General features: G+C 38.8%; 1 protein-coding gene across 8 annotated transcripts in view; it reads right to left on the reverse strand.

Annotated features, from left to right (window-relative positions):
• The window catches only part of SPTAN1 (spectrin alpha, non-erythrocytic 1), a 52,007-nt gene that overhangs the window by 10,932 nt on the left and 17,887 nt on the right, over window positions 1–23,188 (reverse strand). For 2 of the 8 annotated variants that reach the window (XM_074923311.1, XM_074923314.1), the window contains exons 11-42: window positions 22,678–22,815; window positions 22,129–22,239; window positions 21,594–21,671; window positions 21,276–21,431; window positions 20,726–20,930; window positions 20,415–20,596; window positions 19,373–19,616; window positions 18,934–19,056; window positions 17,947–18,164; window positions 17,132–17,224; window positions 16,622–16,756; window positions 15,982–16,130; window positions 14,545–14,604; window positions 12,091–12,289; window positions 10,762–10,866; window positions 9,982–10,005; window positions 9,608–9,643; window positions 8,286–8,333; window positions 7,545–7,636; window positions 7,006–7,150; window positions 6,700–6,881; window positions 6,424–6,523; window positions 6,090–6,287; window positions 5,818–5,964; window positions 5,185–5,288; window positions 4,885–5,047; window positions 4,406–4,420; window positions 2,542–2,673; window positions 2,049–2,186; window positions 1,591–1,695; window positions 1,161–1,369; window positions 157–277 (exon numbers count right to left, since the gene is read on the reverse strand). In XM_074923311.1, the coding sequence (XP_074779412.1) occupies window positions 157–277; window positions 1,161–1,369; window positions 1,591–1,695; window positions 2,049–2,186; window positions 2,542–2,673; window positions 4,406–4,420; window positions 4,885–5,047; window positions 5,185–5,288; window positions 5,818–5,964; window positions 6,090–6,287; window positions 6,424–6,523; window positions 6,700–6,881; window positions 7,006–7,150; window positions 7,545–7,636; window positions 8,286–8,333; window positions 9,608–9,643; window positions 9,982–10,005; window positions 10,762–10,866; window positions 12,091–12,289; window positions 14,545–14,604; window positions 15,982–16,130; window positions 16,622–16,756; window positions 17,132–17,224; window positions 17,947–18,164; window positions 18,934–19,056; window positions 19,373–19,616; window positions 20,415–20,596; window positions 20,726–20,930; window positions 21,276–21,431; window positions 21,594–21,671; window positions 22,129–22,239; window positions 22,678–22,815 (4,155 nt within the window). The remainder of the gene's footprint in view (window positions 1–156; window positions 278–1,160; window positions 1,370–1,590; window positions 1,696–2,048; window positions 2,187–2,541; window positions 2,674–4,405; window positions 4,421–4,884; window positions 5,048–5,184; window positions 5,289–5,817; window positions 5,965–6,089; window positions 6,288–6,423; window positions 6,524–6,699; window positions 6,882–7,005; window positions 7,151–7,544; window positions 7,637–8,285; window positions 8,334–9,607; window positions 9,644–9,981; window positions 10,006–10,761; window positions 10,867–12,090; window positions 12,290–14,544; window positions 14,605–15,981; window positions 16,131–16,621; window positions 16,757–17,131; window positions 17,225–17,946; window positions 18,165–18,933; window positions 19,057–19,372; window positions 19,617–20,414; window positions 20,597–20,725; window positions 20,931–21,275; window positions 21,432–21,593; window positions 21,672–22,128; window positions 22,240–22,677; window positions 22,816–23,188) is intronic. The other 6 variants (XM_074923315.1, XM_074923318.1, XM_074923317.1 and 3 more) reach the window with 3 other exon arrangements.

Below are 23,188 nucleotides of genomic sequence, written 5' to 3' on the forward strand. Positions count from 1 at the left end.
TGGCAAAGCAGAGAAACACAGAGGTAATGGAACATCACTTGCTCTCTTCTTATGCATGCTATTTGGATGCCAGCAAACCTATTCCTCGCTTCCATATTTCCATGTGGAAGACAGACACTGTTTACAGAGAAATCTGTCAAGGAGAGGGGCATTTACCTGGATAGCAGGTTCATGGGCAGCTAATTCTGCTTCTAAGCGCTTGTGCTTTTTCCTAAGGTTCTGCACACCAGTTAGGTCTCTGCCATAGTCCTCTGAGCTAACCAGCAGTTTCTTCTCTCTAAATTCAAGAGAGAGGAGAGAAAGATAAAATTTGAAAATTACTTCTATAGGACAAAACTGACAAAAGAAAAGAAAAGAAAAAAAAACCCAACACAACAACAAAGCACTGCCAAAAAGGAAATGCTCCTCACAGCACAAAAATCTTGGATGTAAGAAACTGTGTACATGAGTTATCAGCAAACAGCAGCTAGCTCCTGGCAGCACATTCAGGAATAATGTGTGGGGGAAAGAAAGGAGGTGATAGAGGCCCCACCATTTCTCTCTGAAGGAGAAGAATTTCTTTGTATTCTTTCCTTCTAGTAAGAAAGATACCTTTTGTAAAGTTTACCCACTGTCATCCAATGCTATTTTTTAGTTTACAAGCATGACAAAAGAAGTTCTCTAATTTGAATTATTTCAGTCAGGCTCACTCACTTCTTTCCCTCCTCTGAAGATATTAACACCAATATGGGAAGAGCATTTGACTAATTACTACAACTGGGTAGAACACACACACCCACAAGAAAAAAAAAAAAAAAAGTACTTTAGACTGAAAAAGTAAGGTTTGAATTTTTGCTAGGAAGTTTCCCAGAAAGAGTAAAGTCAAATTTCAGTTATCTGGTCCAGGTCTAAACAGTGTTAGTTTTTTCAGTACAAAGCTTTCCTTCTTGGGCTTTGACCAAAGGAAACTGTAGATAAGAAGCCACACCCCAGCTAGCGCTGAAGTAGTTTTGAATATAGTTTTGCTTGACTAAGGAGCAAAGGTGGTTTCTTGAATTGATTTCCACATACTTGTGGAAAGGGCGAGTTATAAACCCATACTACAGACTATGAATGCTGTTGGCAAGCTGGCAGCAAGCACATGCACCCACGTCAGAGCCTAGAACTTCCAAAATACACACTTGATCCAGGACTCCTCATCATCCATATCACGGAAAAACTGATGCAGACGGTGGGACTCGTTCAGCTTTGCACGGCGGGCAGATGCCATACTCTTAATCCTCTGAAAGCGCCCATTAATGGTCTCACGTTTATCCTTTACTTGGGATGTGTCAAAAGCACTGCTGGTCATCAAACTATCAGCCTGACTGTTCAGGTCCTTCAGACGATCCTGGAAACGTTGGGTGAAAAAGTGCGTGAATTGCTTGGATCTCATTTCTGTGTTTGTTATGTCAGTATAAAAATCATAATCCAACTGCTGTGCAGAGTCACAGTTTTTATTAAGGAAACATGTTTCAGCAAGTGTATGACTGCAGCATGTATTGAAGTGGTATCTGCAGAATTTGCTAATTACTATGATTTATCTTCCAAAACTAAAAGAGAAAGCAGTACCTCATGAGCAGATATATCAGCTTCCAGTAACTGGTGTTTCTTCAGAAGGTTGTTAACCGATGCCAAGTCCTTCCCATAGTCTTCAGATGCCAATAAAGCCTCCACCTGGGGGTAGGGAAGAAAAAAGGGAATGGAGGATAAGTTGTGTTCACCACCCCTTGAAATTATCATGTCTTTAAAACTCTGCAAATTAATTCTCAATTTTCTACAGCGTGGATAAACCTTGGCCTCATCACCTGTTTAATTCCTAACAGATTCTGTGCAAATATGCTTCTTCTCACCTTATCGTTTAGAAATAATAGCAAAACACCCACAAGATTTTAGTCACAATAAAGATTTTTTCAGAATGGCTGGACTTGCTCAAAGGTGGACTGTGCTCCACAAAATCTAACATCAGTAAAAGGAATCAAATATTAGAAAGACAAGTCTTGCAAGTCAATAATCCCAATCACAGTTACCTCTGAAAGCCAGAAATCGAAGTCCTTGATTCCAGTATTGAAATTCTGTTGTTTATTAGCTTCCTTCAGTTTCTGACTCTTCTCTGCTGATTTCTGTACCAGGAATTGCCACTGGTCAGCCAGGGCAGCTAGGCGTGCCTGTTATAAAATGGAAAAGATAAATGCTACAAACTAAAAACATAAATTCTGGTAATGCAAATCCAGAACTTAGTGCAAGTTTGGCTGTCGATTCCAGATACACAGATTACAAAGTCACGATTTCATGCTGCCTAGCTATAATCCAGTTCAACTTTTACATCCCCATCGTAGGACTGGAAAATTTCTCGTCCTTGAGAACAAAGCAGAATGATTACCCTGATTTCTACTGCGTGGTTGAAATAGAAAAGCTTCTATAAAACGAGATTTGTTTTTGAGGGACAGTCTCCTCCCCCGATTATCCAAATACTTTTCAAAGCAAAAACTAAGCAAATCTTCCAAGAGTTGTTGCATCTACCTTCACAGCATCCTCGCTGCCAGCACATGCTCCTCTTTCAATCAGCGAGTTCCCCATATCAATGACTCCGCGGATCCGATCTGCGTTGGCATGGAGCTCAGCTTCAAAGGCTTGGTGTTTCTGGTGTTTGCTCTGAATATGACAAAAGCAAAACTGTTAGAGACTGCACAAAGGGCTCCTAAATTGTTCTCATGGGCCAGGCGGACAGCACAAGAGTTGTCGACACACACAAAGAAATCTGCATGTAGCCTGTTCTAAAGTTCTCCCTCTCAGTAAGAACGTATTGTTCACTCCAATAGTAGCTCTCGTTAAACATCAGGCTTTGACCTAGCAAGACTCTCGGAGAGCTGATACACAACTCGGGTAACATCTGCATTTTACAGATGCCCATGCAATGTTCCTTGCATTAAGCTTAGCTGTTACTTAAGTAAAACTTTCTCATTTTCAATGCCATCACCTTTGAAAAGCAGCAATGATACATACCCTAAGCACCGTAGATCATCCCTTCTACAGTAATTTCACAAATTTCTATTCCCCTTCCTAATCTTTAAGTAATTAAGAGAAATCACTGCTGCAGCCTGCTTTCTGCACAGTTGTGATACCAGTCAAAGTCATACACAGCCACATTACATATTAATGAATCAACAACCTCTATAAAAATAACTGAATTATTTGTTAAAAAATTTGCTCTGCTGAGCTAAGAGCACCATGAGAACAATAGGAGCCTTGGTGTGGGAGGAAGTATGCAGTTCTCTCTCATATATACATAATCCATCCACCCACCAGCAAGATAACAGTAGCACAAAAATGACAAGACAGAATTTACAAGTATTAACTGGAAATGCTAGTAACATTGGACATGGGTATTACAATGCCCTGAGAGAACAGAATGACAGGAAATATTAGATTAAAAATAAAAGATGGAAAATACTGTAGTGCTGGCATGAGAAATTCTGCATGAACTGCTCTATTTTGGAAACTGTTAATCCCGAAGGCTGAGATTATAAAAACATATCCTTCAAAGCTAGATTTAACAACATGTAAAATTTAATTTAAAAGCTGCCAATTGCATATCTCTGTATAATTACCATGACAACAAATCCCAGACAAGCTTTTTTGGTTTAATATAAAATTCTAATTTTTTTCAACTTAAAAAATAATTAAAAAAATTAATGCACCACAGCCTAAAGTGACAACAGTTCCTTCCTTTCTTCCTCTAGTTACCTTCCCCTTTCTTCGTTCTATCTTCTCCTTCCATATATCCTCATTTTACTCCACTTTTTTGATTCTTACAAGTCCTGCCAGCTTGCCATCTGATACCTTTTTCTGGAGTGCTCCTTCTGTATTATTCCCTTCTATGCTACTGCTGCAAGAACTAAGGCATCTAGGTCTATAACTTTATTGAATCCTCCATCTTCAGCATTTGGTTCTACAAACACAAGCTAACAGAGCTGGCGTTATGTCACGTGTTAAATCATCACCACTGAAGATCCAGAGAGGAGGATGACAGGCCCAATAGACAAATTTCTGGAAAAGGAGGATAGAAACCCATTTTTCCATGGGCCAATTCCTAAAAAACCCCACCAAACTACATCACTATTACACCACGAATTAAACAGATCATGCAGAACACCTGCAAAACGAATACATAAATAAATGATGCTGAACAGGCATTAACAAAAAAGCCACATCTGGCACATGAAGATCAATAGCTGTACCTGGATGTAGGTCAAGAACTAATAGAAAACAAAGAGATTGCATGAACTGATGGATGGAGCAACAGACTGCAACCAGACCTTGTGCTCACACATAAGCTATACAAAGAAAACAAATTCACATACCAGGGCTAGTCCAAACTACTTACCAGCAGTTTGGAAAGCTATAAAACAGATCGAGAGAAGTAGTTCAGTGCATTCATAAACCAGTATTAAAACATAAGAGGTAACTTTAATTAATTATTCCTTAACACTGAAAAATAAATGAGCCTTTGCATTTTAGAACATTACAGAGATGAGACCCAAGAACTCTATTTCCTTATTTTATTATCTAGATGCTGGGTCAAAGACGGAATAGCTACTCAGGAGTTTCTTCATGAAACTTGCTGCTGCAGATATCATGTACTTACTAATTATATGCATTAATAATTAACAAGTGAGTTCTATTTTGGGTCTCCTTTCATGCATAATGTAACTTCCCTTTTCTCCTTGTTAAATGGAGACCATGTCCAACATGGGATATTATTGTTATCACTGAACAAGAACTCCTGAGCATATTTTCTCAAACCAGAGTATGCTTTGCAAAGTTAAAAATTTTTTGATTTTTGGAGCTAAGAATCATATTCACCTGGATATTTGTGGGATCTTTATATGACTCATCACTTGCAGTCTGGAGTTTTTCACTGATCCAAGCTTCTATTTCATCCACATCACGACTGAACTGCTGGAGTGTCTGAGATTCTCCAAGCTTTGATCTCTTTTCAATCATTTGAGCTTTCAGACGAAGCCACCTGTATGCAATCAAATATGTACATTCAATGAAAAACTAGGACTGCACACGGCATCATGTTTAACAGCTACAAAATGCTGCTGAAGAGCATTCTCTTTTGGGCAGTATGTGCATCCCTCCTAACAGGGCAACACTGACCTGTCCAGAACCTCGTTGCGTCTGTTTGCAATGACTCCTTTTGCATAATGATCAGCAGAGATCAACTGGTCAGCAAAAGACTGTAAAACAGCAATTTTCTCTTCCTATTAAAAACAGAAGCCATAAGTTAGAACTGTGGTTCCTTAAAGTCAAGTGATAAGCAACATCTGGAACAGAACAAGACTTTTTTTTTTTTCCTTCTTTAAATATACATTGTTGTCAATGTGACTCCATGAAGGAAGTCTGTCTTCTACAAGACTGGAAAGTTCAACTTCAGAACATCTTTCACCTGTGGCATTTAGAAAAAAAAAGTATCTTCTGGACTTTAAAAGCAGACAGCTTCCTGTTACAAGAAACTGAAAATATACCTTTTTCTGTTGTAAAAAAAGAAACAATAACTTCAAATCAGTAATAGATTTACACATATACGTCTCACTATTCCTACACTGTTTGTAGGCAGTGAAATACATCCCCATCTGCATTAGCTGCTTCTAAACTTCTGCAGCAAGTCCCAAATGGCTGAATATTTAAGAACTTTATACTAGAAAGTGTACACGGTAGTAGCTTCTTTTGTGAATATTCTACATAAGAAAACCAACACAATTTTCCCCTTATTTCAGCTACACTCCTCACCTGGACATTGATTGCCTTATCAAAATCTTCATGTTTCTTTATCAGTGCTTCCACACTGTCTAAGGAGTCTCCTTTATCTTCTGTATTTAGGAAAGCCTCTCGGGCAGCCATCCAGTTTTCAGCTTGTTCACAGTCCCGATGAAACAGCTAGAGAGAAAAAAAACCTCTAAAGCATGAGAAAGACAGACCAAGAGCACTTCTCATCACTACAAAAGGACAAACTTTCTTATGAAGGAAGGAATTATTTTTCTTTTTGAAATGCAGCAGAGTACCTGTAGTTCTAGGCACTGGTCTAGCATCATCCTGCGCTGGACCCAGGCCTTCTCTAGGTCTGTCCGTTCTTGATCTAGAATATCCAGTTTCTCTTTGATCTCTGGGCTGGCATAGTGTCCATGAGCCAGAAGCTGTTGTCCAAACTGTTCAAATGCCTGGAAAGTGCCAGTCCTTGCATCTATTTCAGTGCGGTGTTCCTGCAAGGTACAGAGATGTGTTACTAAATAAAGGCAGCAGAGCTGAAACTGATCTATTTTTGGAACTCTAAATGGAAAGCAGTCAGAAAAAGAAACATTTGTTGATGTTAATGATACACACTTATCTTCCACATACCTGGTGCCTTTCTAATAAAGCTTCAGCTCCAGTCACATCCTTTGCAAGTTCATCTGAGGAGACCAGGCCCCGGATTCCATTGATCCAAGACATAAGGTCCCTGTGAACACATAATATAGAATTTTTCCCTTCCTCCATTGAATTAAGCCAGAACAGGAAAAACAGTCCTTTTCTGAAACCTCCTCAGAAATATTCCTGTGCAACAATAAGCCGTATATACTTCACTAATAATATACCAGACAGGCAAACTGGGGACAGGAGGAATAGCATCTTTACCTGAAGTCACTGAGGAAACGCTGCAGATCATGAGAATCTCCAAGTTTCTCTTTGCGCTGGTCAGCACGTTTTCCCAGACTATTCCAAGCCTGATTCAACTCAGTACATTTTTCTTGGAGATCTTCTGCAGATTCTGGATGTGACTGGATCAGACGCTGGGCAGTTTCACCAAGAGAATTCACCTAGAATTAGAGAAAGGGGAATAAACACAATGCAGACAAAAAGAATCTTTTCTATAGTACAGTCATTTCTGCTAGATTTAAAAAAAAAAAAAAAAAGCTTTTGGTTTTGTCCTCACAATCTCACCTTGTCTCCAAGAGCTGCCAAGTCTCTCTCAAAGCCTTCATGTTTGCGCTGCAGAGCCTGCACACTGGCCAAGTCATGTCCATAGTTGTCTGTATTTAATGCTTGATTCTTCTCCTCTATCCATTCTTTTGTTTCATCAGCATCTCTGATTTGAGTGAGGGGAAGGCAAAAAGAGAATTAAAATGGAGGTCATACTCGGACCTCTGATACCCAGCAGGGTCACCAGTTTCCAGACAAGCTCATGTGGTTGATGGTTCTATTAAGTTATTTCCCAAGATGACGCAAGTGAACTTTGGCAAAACAGGACAATAGTCCAGACCTCCCAAGCCTGCAGCAATTCCATGCTTTCATGTTAACAAGTCTTTCTTTTTCTATGAAGAATATAAAGAATTCTTGTCGGACCACTGGTGGTCTAACTTCCAATGAACAAGCCGGGGACTGAAATATGATTTGTTTAGAACAGGCCCCACTATGTTTTAGAACTCTTACTAGACAAGCATTTTACTGAATTAAGACCAAATATGATGCAAAGACCCCACCTGTGGAATCTCTGGACTTCATGGGCACTGCCCAACAGCTGGCTTCGCTCCTCTGCTAACTGCTGCAGAGATCTCCAGCGTTCGTTCAGTTCCTGCAAATCAAACAAAACAACCCACTGATACTGCAGACCACAGTTTCATGGCATTATTGTTTACATAAGAAACTCTTGGGCTGGACTCACTGAAGCTTTATGATGTCAAACAGAAAACTTGTAACCAGTAACATTTTGTTCACTATGCTTATCTGCACCTTCTTTATTTTGCTGACATTTGCAAACACACCAACAACCCCTTCTTCACCTCTGTTCTTATAAGCTTTATTTCAGGGGTCTACTGAGTATATTCAATAGCAATGTAGAAAGATTTCCTAAAATAGCTACACTTTTTTCTTTTACAGGATATAAACTTCATCGAGCAGTCAGTAAGATAAATAAGTCAAGACTGGCCTTTTGCTGCAGGTGAAGGTTACTATACTCTGCTCCAGAAGAATGCACAAATTCAAGTAGCCTAAATAATTTGAAGGGTTTCTCTGAATATGTGAAACCAAATTATTTTATGTATATAATAAGATACTGATGTAACCCGAGAAGCAAATGCTGTACATGTCAATACCTCTTTCAATAAGTTAATTCAAAGGGTTTATAAACAGTAATGAAAAACAAAGACTATGGAAAGGGAAGGCAAAAAAACATTCCCAGCTTTCAAATCAGCTCAGAAAGAGGGTTTTTTTTGTATTATTACCTTGATTGAGTTAAAGGTTGCCACTGTGTGTACCATCATACGTGCAGACTGTATGAAAAGGCAGAGAAAAAAAAAAGTAGCATTAAACTCAACTCTAACCAATTAGAGCCAAAATCAGACTGAAAGAAAACACCTTAAAAATTCATAATAACTTTGCCTAGGTCAGAAATACAGACTTTGTAAAAGACAGGTCTACGAGATGTAGGAAGAAACAAACACCCTAGATTTTTAATGTTTCAAGGGAAACCACTAAATTTTTAGATTTTTATTAAATTATTTAAATTAAAAAAATCACCAATTCTTGTTGACATGGCTGCATTTTCTATAATGCTGTCAAAATACTGCATACTTAGCTGGTTTTCCCACATTTGCACAGCTTAAAAGATGTACGAGCAGCTTTGAGTCTAGAGAGTGGATACAAGACATGAAACATGGGAATGAGATACTAGAGAAAAGCACAATGTTGGGTAATGTCAAAAATATTCAAGATGTTTTTGTGCATCAGCAGGTGACAGCTATTCTATTGTAAGCCACTAATGAATGGAGAAAGGCTTCTTCTAACTATTGTAGAAAACGAGCTAGAGATGAGTAATGAAGACAAAGATACTGCTATACACATACACCATAATCCTTACTAAAGGAATACTGACATAAATGGCTTCGACTTTCAGGAATAAAACCATTTCCTTCTGCTCACTACATAAAAAACAAGAACTCCTGCCAAGTGAACACGGCCCATTTCTCATCTAGTGGCCATGTAATACCCCAAAACATTGGTATAAAAACTAGAATCGGTCTTATAGTACCAGCTCAAACCAAAATGGAGTTTTACAGCAGAGAGGTGAAAAATGGATTGCTGGCAATTTCTACAGCTCGAGCAATTCTGTTGGAAATCTCATAACTATTCTCATATCTGCAAACAGAGAGCTGATGTAGTTGCTCAACTTTGCCTAGATGGTTTTTGGTTTTAAAACAGAGTAGTACCTATGTGACATTTTATATATTGAGAGAATCTGTATGCAAGTATATGAAAGTGAATTCCTGCTGAATGCTCAACAAATTTTTGTAAAACACTTGTTGAAGTAAACAAGCAAAACGAAATGAAAGTCACTAACTCTAAACCAATACCAACTCAAACACTTGCTGAGACTAGGACACCACTAAAATTCACTTTGCCAACAGGTTTTTTTGTTTGTTTGTTTTTAAAAAAGGGAGGGAATTTTAAAAAAGAGCATATGGGAAGGTGTACAGTCTAAAAAAGATGATGTGCTGTAGTTCTGGTTTTACTTTCTCATTGTGTGCTACTAAGTAATGACACCTACCTTCCAAGGAGAGGCTGTCTTAGAATCAGTTTCATCCTGTTTGAAAATGTGAAGAAACAGCTTTAAATCGGAAGCAAAATCTAAACCCATCAGAATATACTAAAAGTCTTTCAAATTTCTCCATATTTAGTCCTTAACAGAGTAAATAAATTTTTACAAGTAAGTATTTCCATCATTTCGGGTTATCCTGCTCTGCATTGATTTGTGATGTGGGGTAAGACACTCAGGAAATAAAGGGATCAAAGATAAGATTTTATGTCCATTCAAAGTCATTGAGTTCCTTCATGGAAATTAACTACAATTAAGGCTGAACTTCTACTTGTACACCCCAAACCTGTTATAACTGCCACATTATCTCAGAAATTAACACTTACCCTGGGCATCATACCATAGACTTCCTGAAAAGGAAAAGGACAAACAGAAACAACTTGTTATTTTCTAACAGAAATAAAGTTTATACTGTTTTTGAGAAAGAGAAGATAGCAGGAGATATGCTTCCATCCTTCTTCTACAAAATGGTTACCAGGATGTCATGAAACCAAACAGTGCTCACACAACAAACGTGCAGCAGAAATGGGAGTTTTACTCAACCATCTTCTGCAATGCATCATCTTAGAGCTCGGAAAATAAGCTGCTTGAATATTCTGTTGGCGCCAGATAGAATTATTTACAGAAATAGCACAAGTATGCGAAAAGCTGGGGGGGGGGAAAAGTATATTACTAAAAAAAACAAACCAGAAAACCCATAAAATCTGTCCACTGTAAGTTAAGCTCTATTTTATTTCTCTTTTCTCCTAGCATTCCTCACCATTTTTCCTGCAAAGAAATAAAGGCTGAAATTTCAAATTTATAAGCAGCAAAGCTAATGCATGGATTCTCCATGACTTTTAATATTACTTTAGAAGACTTTCCATTCCTAAAAAAGCTCTAAATGGTGCAACTGGCTATAGGACTAACTAAAACGAAACAATTCAAAGGGTACCCTTGTGATGGCCACACTACAGAATCAGCATTAAGTATCTCTGGTTAAAATACCAGTATTATCAGACCAGAGAGCAAAAATGAACAGCCAGTATCCTGCGTAAAGCAGAAGACAACAGACAAAAGTCTCTTGCTTCTCGAAAGGATTAGACTAAGTCATAGAAAAATGGGACCTGTTGTTGTACTGCTTGCACTTCATCTGCCATCAGCCCTTCTGACTCCAGGTCATTTGCAACCTTGTTTATGTCCTTCAGACGTGACTCGTTAGCTTTTAAATCCTGCACAGAACAGCAAAATATCACAGCGTTAACATTCACACAAGCAAAACATGTGGAACAAGCTGGCACACCAGGGGTGCTAGAAAGTACGTGGTTTGTAAACAGCAGGAATTCAGCACACTTGACCTTTACAGTTCCCAGTGACTATACAATGCACGGGAGTCTATGCCAAGAAACCCCAGCTGCCAGTGCCAAGCAGCAATGGATTAAAGAAACACGCTATCAGCTTTCCACACGAAAGTTAATTAACAACCAGGAATGGAATACATTTTTAAACTGTCAGGTATACAACATTAACAAGATGATCTTACTGCACGAATTCGCTAAAAGGCCGAATTAAAAAGGCATTTTACTGTGACACTTAAATGCTTCCAGCCAAACAGATTGACAGAGAGGCTTCTATAAAGCAGAAAGGGAACTTGGTTAGAAAAGAAGTAGTGGAGAACTTGCATTTGAATTTTAATAGGTGTGACATTTTAATTTCAACCATTAGCTTACTCTAAAAGGACCCAAACCCAGTAACTGCTATCATCTTCTCACCTACAATACTAGGTTGGCTCCAACTGTTTGTTAGCCAGCTTTAAAGCTGTAGACACGATAACATCCACAGAACTGTCAAATCACTGTCCTTTCCTGTGTGTAAGGTCAGACATCTTTGCATTTCAGTGCTCAGTATCTTACCAAAGTGAACAGAATAAACGTATCTGCCCAAGCAATTTTTTCCCACCTCATGCAAAGAAAAAAAATAAAAGTTAACTAGTATTGCAAAGATTGGGAGAAAAAAATAAAACCAAAAGCCTACTGGCATTTTGAACCAGAGAATAATTTTTTTCATACTTTGGGACAAACTCCACAGATGGAAACTAAAATGCATCTTTCCTTTCAACAAAAAGGAAGAGGAATAGCCTAACTGAAGGTTATGCTTTACACAAAATGAAACTCCTCCAAAGCTTGGCAGATTCTATATTTGAATGTGTTGAAAGAGAGTTCGAATTCTCTGGGAGCTGGGAAGTGTGTAGCAAGCTGGTAATCAAACTGAAGTCTTTTGAATGTGGGATGCTCTCCATCCTCACAAAACAAAGAAATGCATATATACCTTTTTATTTCCAATCAAAGCCATGATTCCTTCTTAACTATGCTCAGCTACAAAAAATTATCACAGATCAGAAAGCCTGACGAGAAAGGCCAAAACCAACACACACATTATGCAGCATTACAACATACCTTCTGAAAATCATCAAATTTCTTCTGCAGCACCTCCACCTGCTCCAGATCAGCACCCACTTCCTCATTTGTGAGTGCAGCTTCCTTCTCATTGATCCACTGCTGAAGCTCATTAGCTTCACGGAAAAGCATAAATTTTTTGCAGCTTTTTTCTAGCATGCCTTTACGTTTTTCTCCCAGCTCAAGAAGAGAGTGATACCTGGAACATGCAGAAAAGGAAAGCAGGGGGCAGTCAGTTTGAACTGAGCAGAGTCACAGTAATTTACCAAGAACTGGCATCACCAAAGATGTGGGAAATTCCTGCAGTCTACACGCTCTTCTTCTACAGAATGATCTATTTTACCTCATTAGGTAAATGTAAACTGTACATATTTCTCCTCTATGTGGATATGCACACCAAAATGAGATCTCTCACATGCAACACTTCACTGGGCAAAAGCAAACCCAAATCACAGCTCAGGGCAGGGCAGGCTCTTCAGCTACAGCAGCATCACAGTGCAGGAATGACTCCATAGGATCTTACTTTCCAAGAGTATTTTCCTAAAGTATATCAAGTTTTCCAATAGATTATTAAAATCCACTAGCCTTCCAGCTTTTGGACATAAATGTCTTACCTAGCCATTATTCAGTGAAAAATCTGCTGATTTTTTTTTTTAAAGTTGTTATTTCTTTGATAACACAACTATATTCAACTAGGAAACCCATGAAACTCATTTCACATACACTAGTTTTTTTTATCTGTGGAATTCCCAAAAACATCAGTGAAATTACTTCTCATTTACATCAGAATAATTGCCAAGTAAAACCTCTAAAATATTTAAATAGGTTTGAAGGGGCAAATAAACCTCAAAAGACCAGCCATTTATTTAAAACCATGAGAAAACTAATGTCTCCTATTTGATTCCTGATAACCAGGTAGACACAGATGCTCCTACAAGACCTTCCCCAAGCTACTGCTGAAAAAAAGCCATCAGAAGTTTTACAGTCATTGATACTGAATTACAGATCTCTTTAGCAATGCATAATGCCTGCTTTTAAAGAACCTGCATTCAGAAAAGCCACACCTTTAAGACCCACTCTTACTGTTACTCTATTTTAAGTCTTCCAGAAGATGAGACACTCTAGCTGCCTGTGGATGGGGTTTTTCATACCCCGAATCAGATCACACATTGGTCTACTACAGTGATTAAAAGCGGCAACTGATTCTCATTATTAAGCCATGAAGATATCCCTTTTGATGTTATTAAATCAAATAAGATACTGCTGAGATACCCGCAGTGGCCTCAAAGGGGTAAAGGGCAGCCTTACAACATTTTCATTTCCCACCTGGAGCACACAGGCAAACACTGAGCAATTACACCTCCCAGCTTGAAGAGTTCACTGATGTAGCATTTTCCTAACCAATAACTCAAAGATGACAAAGTCTGTTGAAGAAAATTCTTGATACCCTGGGCTGTAATGTCTATACATCAAACTGATAATGAACTTTTAAGTCCTTCCGTGGAAGCAGAGACTTTGTGGTTTCTGGTCTATCCTGGTTTAAGACTGGATAGAAAGGAACTAAGAATCTTTCGTATTGGGTTTGGATAGAAACATTCTCCCCTGACTGGAAGAAAACCCTGTTTTGAAGCCTGCCCTGACTGCTGTTTGCCTCAGCACCCAATTTTAAGTATGAAATGCTTGTGAAGCTCAGAGAGGATCTGGGGCAAAATTCCTTATCTCAAAGTTGCTTTGCAACACTTCACAGATTACTATAATACTTTCACTTTTGATTCGCAAGAAATATATTCTCTATGAAAAGACAGTCAGGCACAGCCAATGAACACTATTGCTTTGGATCTCTCAGCAACTTCCAAGACCATAATGAAAACTTGGTATTTCTTCCAGGAGACACGAACGCAACTTTGAAAATTGTAATAAAAACCAATCATACTATATAAATGGTTTTTGACTACCCAGTATGAATGTTAAACTTTATATGACAAACAGTGATAACCCCACCCTTCCCAAACTCTAAGACATTCATATGTGATGTAATACTTGGTATATATATATATATATATTTGTTAAATATTTATATGAACAATATTTCTATCTGCACCTCAGAAAATGCAAGAGATGCTTTTTAAAGAAAATAGTCTAGATTATCACTAAAGCCACATTTGGTAAGCAGAATCAGGATAATGGAAAATAACGTCATCAACCAATTTAGCAGCGCAGAGGTGACCAACAAGATAAGCAGCTGGCTGGATGGCTGGCTATAAAGAACACATTGAAACACATACCATGTACACATACCACGACACTCATCTAAATTAAAATAATTCACATTGCAGAAATTGCTTCCTTCTTGTCTCTTTGGAGCAGCTTTCCCAAAGAAAGAAACAACCAAAGGGAGAATGAACAGTGACAGTATGGAGACAGCACGGTTTAGAAAGGGCTAATCCTACTCACAGTTCTTCGACCTGTTTCATACGCAGAGATACACTGCCGACTTCCTTAGTTATGAGAGTCCTGCACAGACAGAGGGAGCACAGCAAATGCATGCAAAAAATTAGTCAGATTAACAAAAATAATGAAAGCAGCAGCTCCATCCATGGGTTGTCTGTGATAGGAGATGATTTAGAGTTCACATTTAAATGGAGAAAATTAGGTGTCATTCAGAAGCAAACAAAGCAAATCAGACCAGGAGTACAATTCACATAAGGAAACCTCAGCAGTACAGTTGAACTCTCTCTATAAGGTCTCCTCATTTTCTGATCGCTGTGCCATGTGATTGTAAGCTAAAGGGTGGTCCCCTCTCTTGGCTCTAAAATATGGCACCCTGTTCTAATTCTTAAAAGCAGCATGCAAAACTATACAGAAAGTTACACATTATTAAAATCCTGTTACAATTTTCCAGCATCCCTTCTTCTCACTGCTACAGCTTTTTTATTTTTGGTTTGTTTCGGGGGGAGGGTTGTGGGGTTTTTTTGTTATTCATTTTTGGGTTTTGTTTTTAATTCTAAAGATAAAGCTAGCAATTACCGTGTGTCACTGTAATAACTGGTGACTCAAAAACTGAGCGGGAAGAAATTCTCATGCAGAATGACAGCGTCGCTGTGTAAACAGATGGGAGTATGCATAAAACTTTCAGCTTTCGCTTCCAAGTGGCTTGATAAGATGAGCCAGTAGCTCACAGCTATCACCCACAGCCCTTGCTTGAACTAATCTACAAATACCATGTGCTTTAGGAGGTTATTACCAAGCAGCCATACAGTTTTTTCTATTTGCAATGGCATGTTCCTCTTTTAAAAGGGGAAAAAAAAGGGGTGGGGTGGGGAAGAAACAAGAAGAAAAAAAAAAAAAAGGAGGGCACATTTTAGCCCATGTAATGGCAACAAATACTGGCACCACATTTCAGGAAAAAAGTAATGAGCTCGAGCCAAAATAGTCACAGCTTCTAAGGAGATCACCTCCAGAGGCAGCCCTATATAGGGAGGGTACTGTACTTTATGTAACCAAATTTAAGAAAGCTTTTCAAAACAGATCACACATTAAGCAGTGACAACTACAAATACAAGAGCTGCTTAGGACAGATATAACTCACAAACAAGTTTAAGTTGTTAGGTACAACAACAAAAGGAACACATAAAATACTGAAGTCAGACAGCGAGTTGAGGTCTAGTGTCATGAGTTTTACAGTTAAAAAAAATGGGAAAAGCAAAAAGAAAATCTAGAATAAGAATAAAACAACTGAATATGGTGCCCCTGGTAAAGAAGCCCCTTGTTTTGCTCTAATTAATTACTCCCTAGAGTAAGAGGCATCAACCCAAACTTCTGGCATATGCAAGACATAGGCCAAGCCAGCAAATGCTGGATGGGTGTCATATCTCATCAGTTAGATCTTACTGGTTGTCAATTTGCTCCTGTCGCAACGCTATGCTGCCTTGCTCTTCTAGGAGATTCTCTCTGGAAGCAGACTGGGCGGGATCCAGTTTTTTCACATAGGCAGCTGGTACAAATCCCTGACGGTCATTAACTTCAACCTTCCACCAGTCCTGCAAAGAGGGAAGAAAAAAAAAAAAAAAAAAGGCAACTGCTGTGAGGCAAGCACCAAGCATGCTAAGCAACTGAAACGTGCAAATTAGAGGCTTCTATTAACACAAAAATAACAGTGATGCTCACAACAGTTTGCTCTTTTTACATGGAGATAATTTCAAACAAACTGCCTCCTGAAGACATCTAGGTCTTACTTCCCTTGTGTTTGGTCCTCAACAAATTCCCTAACAGTAGGGAAGTAAGTTTTCTCACAGACACATGCCCTATAGCACATGTTGTTTATTTAACTTAGAAAAGCTGGCAGCTATAGAAAAGTCATGAGAACGAGCTGAAGAGGTGTGCTAAAAAGCTGAATGGGAACATGGACTAAACGTGAAAATTCTTTAACTTCTTTGTTCTTAATCAAAAAAAACAAACCCAAAAATGCTTTGCAGAACACATAACACCAAGTGAGCCAAGGAGTTCAGCAAAACAAAAGGCAAGTGCATACCTTGTTAGTGCTGTTGAGTAAGGTGAGGATATCCCCTTTTTTCATAGTCACCTCCCGGGGACTCTTCTCTTGGTAATCATAGAGCGCCAGAACAAGCTCTTTCCCCGTTTCATCATCTGTGGGAGCAACTTGTTGCTAACAAAGAAGCAGCAAAAGAAAAATGAGTTGTTCCATGTTTATTACAATCAATGTAGTTGTCCTATAAAATACTTCAGCCTTAGTTAGAGCTATTGTAGTGCCATGAAATGATTCTTGCTGAAATAAATGTAATGTGGATAGACTTATTTTAGGTAGTGTCTGGGTTCAGACCTTGAAAACCACCACATTATACTGTTTTCTTCCAATGCAACATAGCTGACTGTTATGATTCTAAAAACAGACCAGTAAACTTTTTGAGAAAATAAAGTACAGTCTGCAATAAGGTTTCAAAACCAACAACTATTATTAAGCTTTGTCTTTACCTTCTGCTGACCCAAGGATTTTAGCAACATATTTAGCATCTTCCCTTACCCTGCATGACTGGGCCTGTTCCCGTAATGCCTGTATGCTACTGCCGTAAGCAGAAAGATCAGACATCAAAGCTTCGTGTTTTTTCAGAAGAGCCTGAAAGCGAAAAATAAAAACAACATGTATACCTAGCCATTTTACAAATACTCCTCTGCTTAATGCATATACTTTGGCTCCATACACAGAGAATGTGGGTTTTTCAGAGCTGCTGGTCTTGTGACTCTCATGAGAATAACTACTTCTATTTATTCACAGGCTAGATAGTAGTCCGAATGCTTCTGGTGCCTTTCCTCCACCTTATCTCAGAAACATTCTTTTGTTGTGACCGTGTATCACTCTAGGAATAGTGTTAAGTTTGAAAGTATGCCTTTAAACTGCACTTCATTTTGGTGAAATGTCTGTCAGTAGTGTCTGAGACATGGGGTTTGGCCACAAAACAATATTATAAGATAACTATAGACAAAAAATTACTTCCAGACCAATGAGAACTGATGAAAATCAGACTCCCACTCAAATCCAGTATCAGATGAGGAATTTGCTGATGTTAGTCTTACTATACTTTACAAAAGACCTATAAAAAAGTGAATACAAATGTAAAGTTTCCTCACAATTGCTTTAATATAGTGAGGACCAAAATTTCATGTGCAATAACTAAGACACCAGGAAAAACTGTCATCTTTTGGCCCCAAGCCAAAATTCAGTTTGATACTAGAATCTTCTGCCTTTTTTGTTAAGAATCTTGAAATTAGCAGAGCTCCTTATCTGTTTACCAGTGGACAAATCCTCACAAAGCTGATTCAAGCAACAGTCCCAAATACCTCAGCAGAGTCTTCATCTTTTCCATAGTCTGTACTGCCGACAATTGGCTCCTTTTCCCTCATCCAGGATTCTGCCTCATTAGCATCAGCAAAGTACTGCTGAGCTTGCAGGGAGTCCTCTAGGTCTTGTCGACGCTGAGACGCTTTAGCTTTCAGAGAGTCCCATTTCTGGTTTAGCTCATTCAATTTGATTTTCACATCCTCAGCAGCAAAATGACCTAGGTAACAGAGAGGGAACTGAAGGACTTAAGGAGACAACACTAAAAGATTACTTGTATTTCTTGAAAGTCGTTTAAATTCGACCCATTTAAACCTATGTAGCCTATTCTGGCTAGAATAAAGAAAGCACAACTCAGCTTGTCCTTTTGCCTGACCGGAAAACACTGCATCTGTCAAACTGTACTAGGAATATTTGAATCCTTAAGAAAAAAAATCAAGTCACATGATAATATTTCTTCTCAGCGATGAAACAGGAAAGGTCATCTCTTTCCAGTTTGCAGAGTTTTGACAGCAGACAAATATATTTTCAGACACTTCCTAGAATCAGGGAATTTTTTTTTAGTATTTTGGTGTTAAGAACACCTAGTCAGAAATAAAGATACATTCTTATTTAAAAGCAGGACTGACTCTTACTGCCTTTGTGAAGAATCATCTCTCACATCATGATTATGTATCTCAGATACAAGCCTTCAATAGATTTAAAAATGGGAGACTAAATACTATAGGCACAAAGCTGCTGAATACAGAACTCATATGTGTTTGTCAAGAGCAGATGGAGAACTGTGAAAATCGTGACAGGTTCCCATCAAGGAATCTATTTTTATTTTCAGGTGAAAGAATGAGCAGAAGTTCATCCTGCTAGCAGGTACTTATTGCTTGGATAAAAACAGGCAGAAACTCTTAATTGTACAGGGCCAGAGAACAAAGTCCAGCATAAAGATTTTTGGATTTCTGAAAGATAAAGAATTAAAAAACATTGAGACATACCCTCTTCCACCATAGCATTGCCCTTCTGTGTGACTGCTTTAATGCGGGGCTCGTGGCCTGCGATTTCTGCCTGCAAAGCCTGGTGCTTCTTTAGCAGATTTTGAACACCAATTAAGTCCTTGCCTGAAAGATATAAAATAATTAATTAGCTAATTCAGAGTCATCAGACTAAAAAATTTCCAGGAAGCTGCGACCAGTGCTAGACAAACTTGCAGAATAAGCACTGTTACAATGAAGATAGAGCACTATGAAAACCAAGTTACCCACTGAAATTGTAAAAGTAACATAACAGTTAAAAGAACCATGGGTGATAGCAAATATGTAACTCCAGGCAGTATTAATTACAAAAAACATGTCGGAAATTTCCGGGGAACGTTCCATAAAGACACAACAGAACAATTCTGACATCGAAATCCTGGCAATACTGGGATGGACCAACCTCGGTTTGTTGAAGCTGCAATAGGTTCTTTTTCCCTAATCCAGGTCTCTTCATCCTCAATGTCACGGAAAAGCTGCTGCAGGCGAAGAGAATCTGCAAGTTTCTGCTTGCGAGCTACCATAGGATCCTTTAGAGCTTCATAACGAGCTACTAAAGCTTCTTGTTTCTTCTTGATGTTGTCAGCATCAAAGTGCCCAGCATCTTGGAACTGGCGTGCCTGGATGGTAATGCCATCTATACGATCCTAAAATTAATTCAGCAATAGCATTATGTCAGAATTTCTGTAAGATGGCTGCAGTGACAGAAAATGTTTTCAGGTCTTAGTTAATAAATTATATTGTGACAGAAGAACAGAGCCCCAGCTGCACACTGCCAGTGCAATGATTATATCCGGGATAATATTCAGCACATTAAGCAAATGTAATTGGTTTTAATCTGTCAATTTCATAAAATAAACAAAAAATTCCTGAAACTACATTAATTTTACAGGTGTGCTACTCTAGACAAACAGTTTTTTAATTATTAACAACTAATAATTCCAGTTGTGGGAACCCAGACGTTGCTGTCTGGCTGTGGATTTAATTCCCCTAAAGATCATTTGCAAATGAAGGAACCATTTGCTGTAAAGTTCTACATTTAAAAACTGATCTGTTCTACCTCCCCTCCCATTTCTTAGAGCTACAGGGAAACAAACTGAACAAGAATAAGCTGTTTGCCAATGGAGAGCCTAAAGGGGAATTATTTCCTATGCAAAGCACAGCACATCTTTTTAAGTTGGTATTCACAGCACAAAACAATGCTGTGCTGTCAGCAGGTCACAGTATGGAATTATTTTACTTTTCCAGAAAGCTTTTTTTGTCCAGGTCCTGAAGATATTGTTCTTATGGACACACAATTTATGCTTCAGTTCGAAATGATTTCTGATAAATAACTGTAAAGCCCAAAAGCTACAAAAGTTATGAAAATACAGACCTGCTAAGGTCTCTGGAGTGTTTTGCGTGAGGAGATCTAAAAGGGCAGAAAGAAAAATTATTCCCCCTACCTGATGGGCAGCAACATCTGCCTCTAGCAGGGCATGTTTCTTCTGAAGATTCTGAACATTAGTGAGATCTTTTCCATAATCATCAGAAGCCAAGTGTCCCTCTACCTCATACAGCCACAGCTCAATGTCTTCCACATTGCGATTAAACTGCTGCTGTTGATTGGCTTCACGCAGCTTTATACCTGACCGAGACAGAGCGGCAAGAGGAAAAGATGACTTAGGTTTTCCACTTCATTTAACTCACTTCCTGTCTTCTCCCACCTAAGCTCTCCAGAAAAAGAATTGCCCATATTCTTCTGATCAAGCTGTACCTTTGAGCTCAGTGGCCTCCAGAAGTTTTTTCCATAAGCTGATAACCTCATTCATGCGAGCTGCCACTTCATCAGATGCATAGTGATTGACATCAATCAACTTCTGGCCAGCCTTCTCCAGTGCATCAATACGACTCTGATTAGCAGAAAGCTCTGCTTCAAAAGCCTGATGTTTCTGAACTTTACCTTGCAAGTTCGATGGATCCTACAGATGAAGAAAGAAAAAGAACCTTTCAATCCAGAATTAGTACCTATAGATCTCCAAAGAATTTTTATAGTCAAGACTATATTCATATACATGCCAAGATGTCACTCAAGTATTTGGTGCCAAATATATGCCTTTGAAATCAGAACACTTAAGCTACTGAATAAGTATCATTACAGAATGATGGGAAAATCCCCCTTGGGGTCAGGGAGAAATTACAGGTCCTCCTGTCGTCTTTAATACTGCCTACTATCAGCAACATTTTGGCTGACACTGGTTCATATCATTAGACTGATTACATTAAGCCTGGTATCGCCTTAAAATTACTCCAATGTTCATCTTTACCTTGTATGCCTCATCTGTTGCAGTCTTCATTTTTTCATTAACCCAACTCTTTAGCTCATCAGAGTCTCGGAAAAACTGCTGCAGATGGAAAGAATCTGCCAGTTGAGCACGACGGTACATAGCTCTTTCATGAAGGGCATTTCGGCGGCTCAGCAGCTGAAAAAAAAGGTTTTGAAAGTCTTTGAGCTAAGAACCAGCACTGTACCTGTACTTTTGGGACAGCCCCACTGATTACCCTATACTGCAGTCATACCATTTAAAATGATAAAGCAGAACACGATTTGAAGTCTACGGTCCAAATCTGATTTAGATACTTACAGCATCTCTGCGTGTAGCAACGTCATCCATGGCATAATGGTTATTCTGAATCAATTTAGTAGCAAACTCATCTAATGCCTAAAGAGAAAACAAGTTTCCATTTACTTGGTGTAATAGAAATTCTTTGTGCAAGTTTAATTAGTAGATTAATTCTCAAAAGTTTATCACAGTAAAACTAACAGAAAGCCATTAAGGTAGCTATTGTTACACCCTTTTTATCTCTATCATCATCTTACACATGGAAGAGTGAAGATTTTTGACAAATCTTCATCCACACTTGTGCTGGTATGATATGCAGGCATCGGGTTAACTCCGCTCTCTGAAGCAGCAATCAAACCCTAACCAATCTTTTCCACTATTTTTCATTTTAGAGATAATACACGTAATTTAGAGGTAATACATCCCACATAACAGCGGATCATTGTGCAGAGCAAACCTCATCCTTCTCTGCCATCCTCCAGCAGTGTTTCATCCCCAGTAAACAAATTCACTTATTTCTTGCCCACTTAGTGATCACCTAATGTAAATGTCTTACTGTGATTTTCTCCTCTTGGGCACTTAAGGATTTCTCAAAGTCTTCATGCTTCTTTAGAAGAGCCTCCACACTATCCAAGGAATCACCAAGGTCTTCATTCAGCAGAAATGCCTGAAGTAAGAAAACAAACACATTTTTATGTTTCCATGGTCAGTTGCTCTAAGTCAACTCAAGCATGGCCAGTGATGCTTCCTACTGTGTGATATTACGGAAAAGTAAAGGAGGATGTACTGGGATGGTGTTCCCTGTACACCTCTAACAGCCAAAGGTTCTGAATAATTCTTTTAGCTTCTTATTCAAACAGCATTTTACAAGAGTTAAGACATAAAAGCAATCTCAAGCCAATTTGTCACAACTAGTAGTTTCAGCATTAGATGGAAACACTCACTGTAGCAGCTTGGGCAGTCAGATAACTGCCAGCACCCCACTCACTAGCGCACGTTTAGTGACAATCACTGCCACTAGTCAATACCAACTGTTTAAGGCTACAGAAGACCAGCCAAAAATGAAAACCAACCATATCTGGAGAGTTCAAAGATATGCACTCACTTCTTGTTTGCTCATCCAGTTGTCAACTTGTTCAGTATCTCTGTAGAAAAGCTGCAGGTCCATGCACTGCTCGTACTGTTGTCTGCGAAGCTCCCACAGTTCTAGCAAGGCAGATCTTTCATCTGACAGGATGGTCAACTAATGGATTGGGAAGAGGAATATACAATAGTTTTATCTAACAGTCTGGTTCATTTCCATCTCAACGTAAAATCAAGCTGTGACTCTAAAGAAGGGTTTAACACTGGACTGAAAATGACCTCCTGCATAAAGAATCATTCTCCTGTTCCTGACATCATCCTCGTCACATAGGGCAAGCCTTTTCCCAGCTTATCAAGCTTGAGTAGTGACTACAATGTTCTGACTTCAGTCAGAAATCTCTCCTTTTCCAAATCTACACAGAGAGATTTAATGGACAACTGCTCTTTTGACTGCAGGCCTATTACAATAAGAGAAGCTCTTCAGCAAACCATCCTGTGCTCTCAGCCTCTGAAATCTCCTTGATCAACTCTCA

The sequence above is a fragment of the Athene noctua genome, chromosome 20 (assembly GCF_965140245.1).
Source record: "Athene noctua chromosome 20, bAthNoc1.hap1.1, whole genome shotgun sequence".
NCBI lineage: Eukaryota > Metazoa > Chordata > Aves > Strigiformes > Strigidae > Athene > Athene noctua.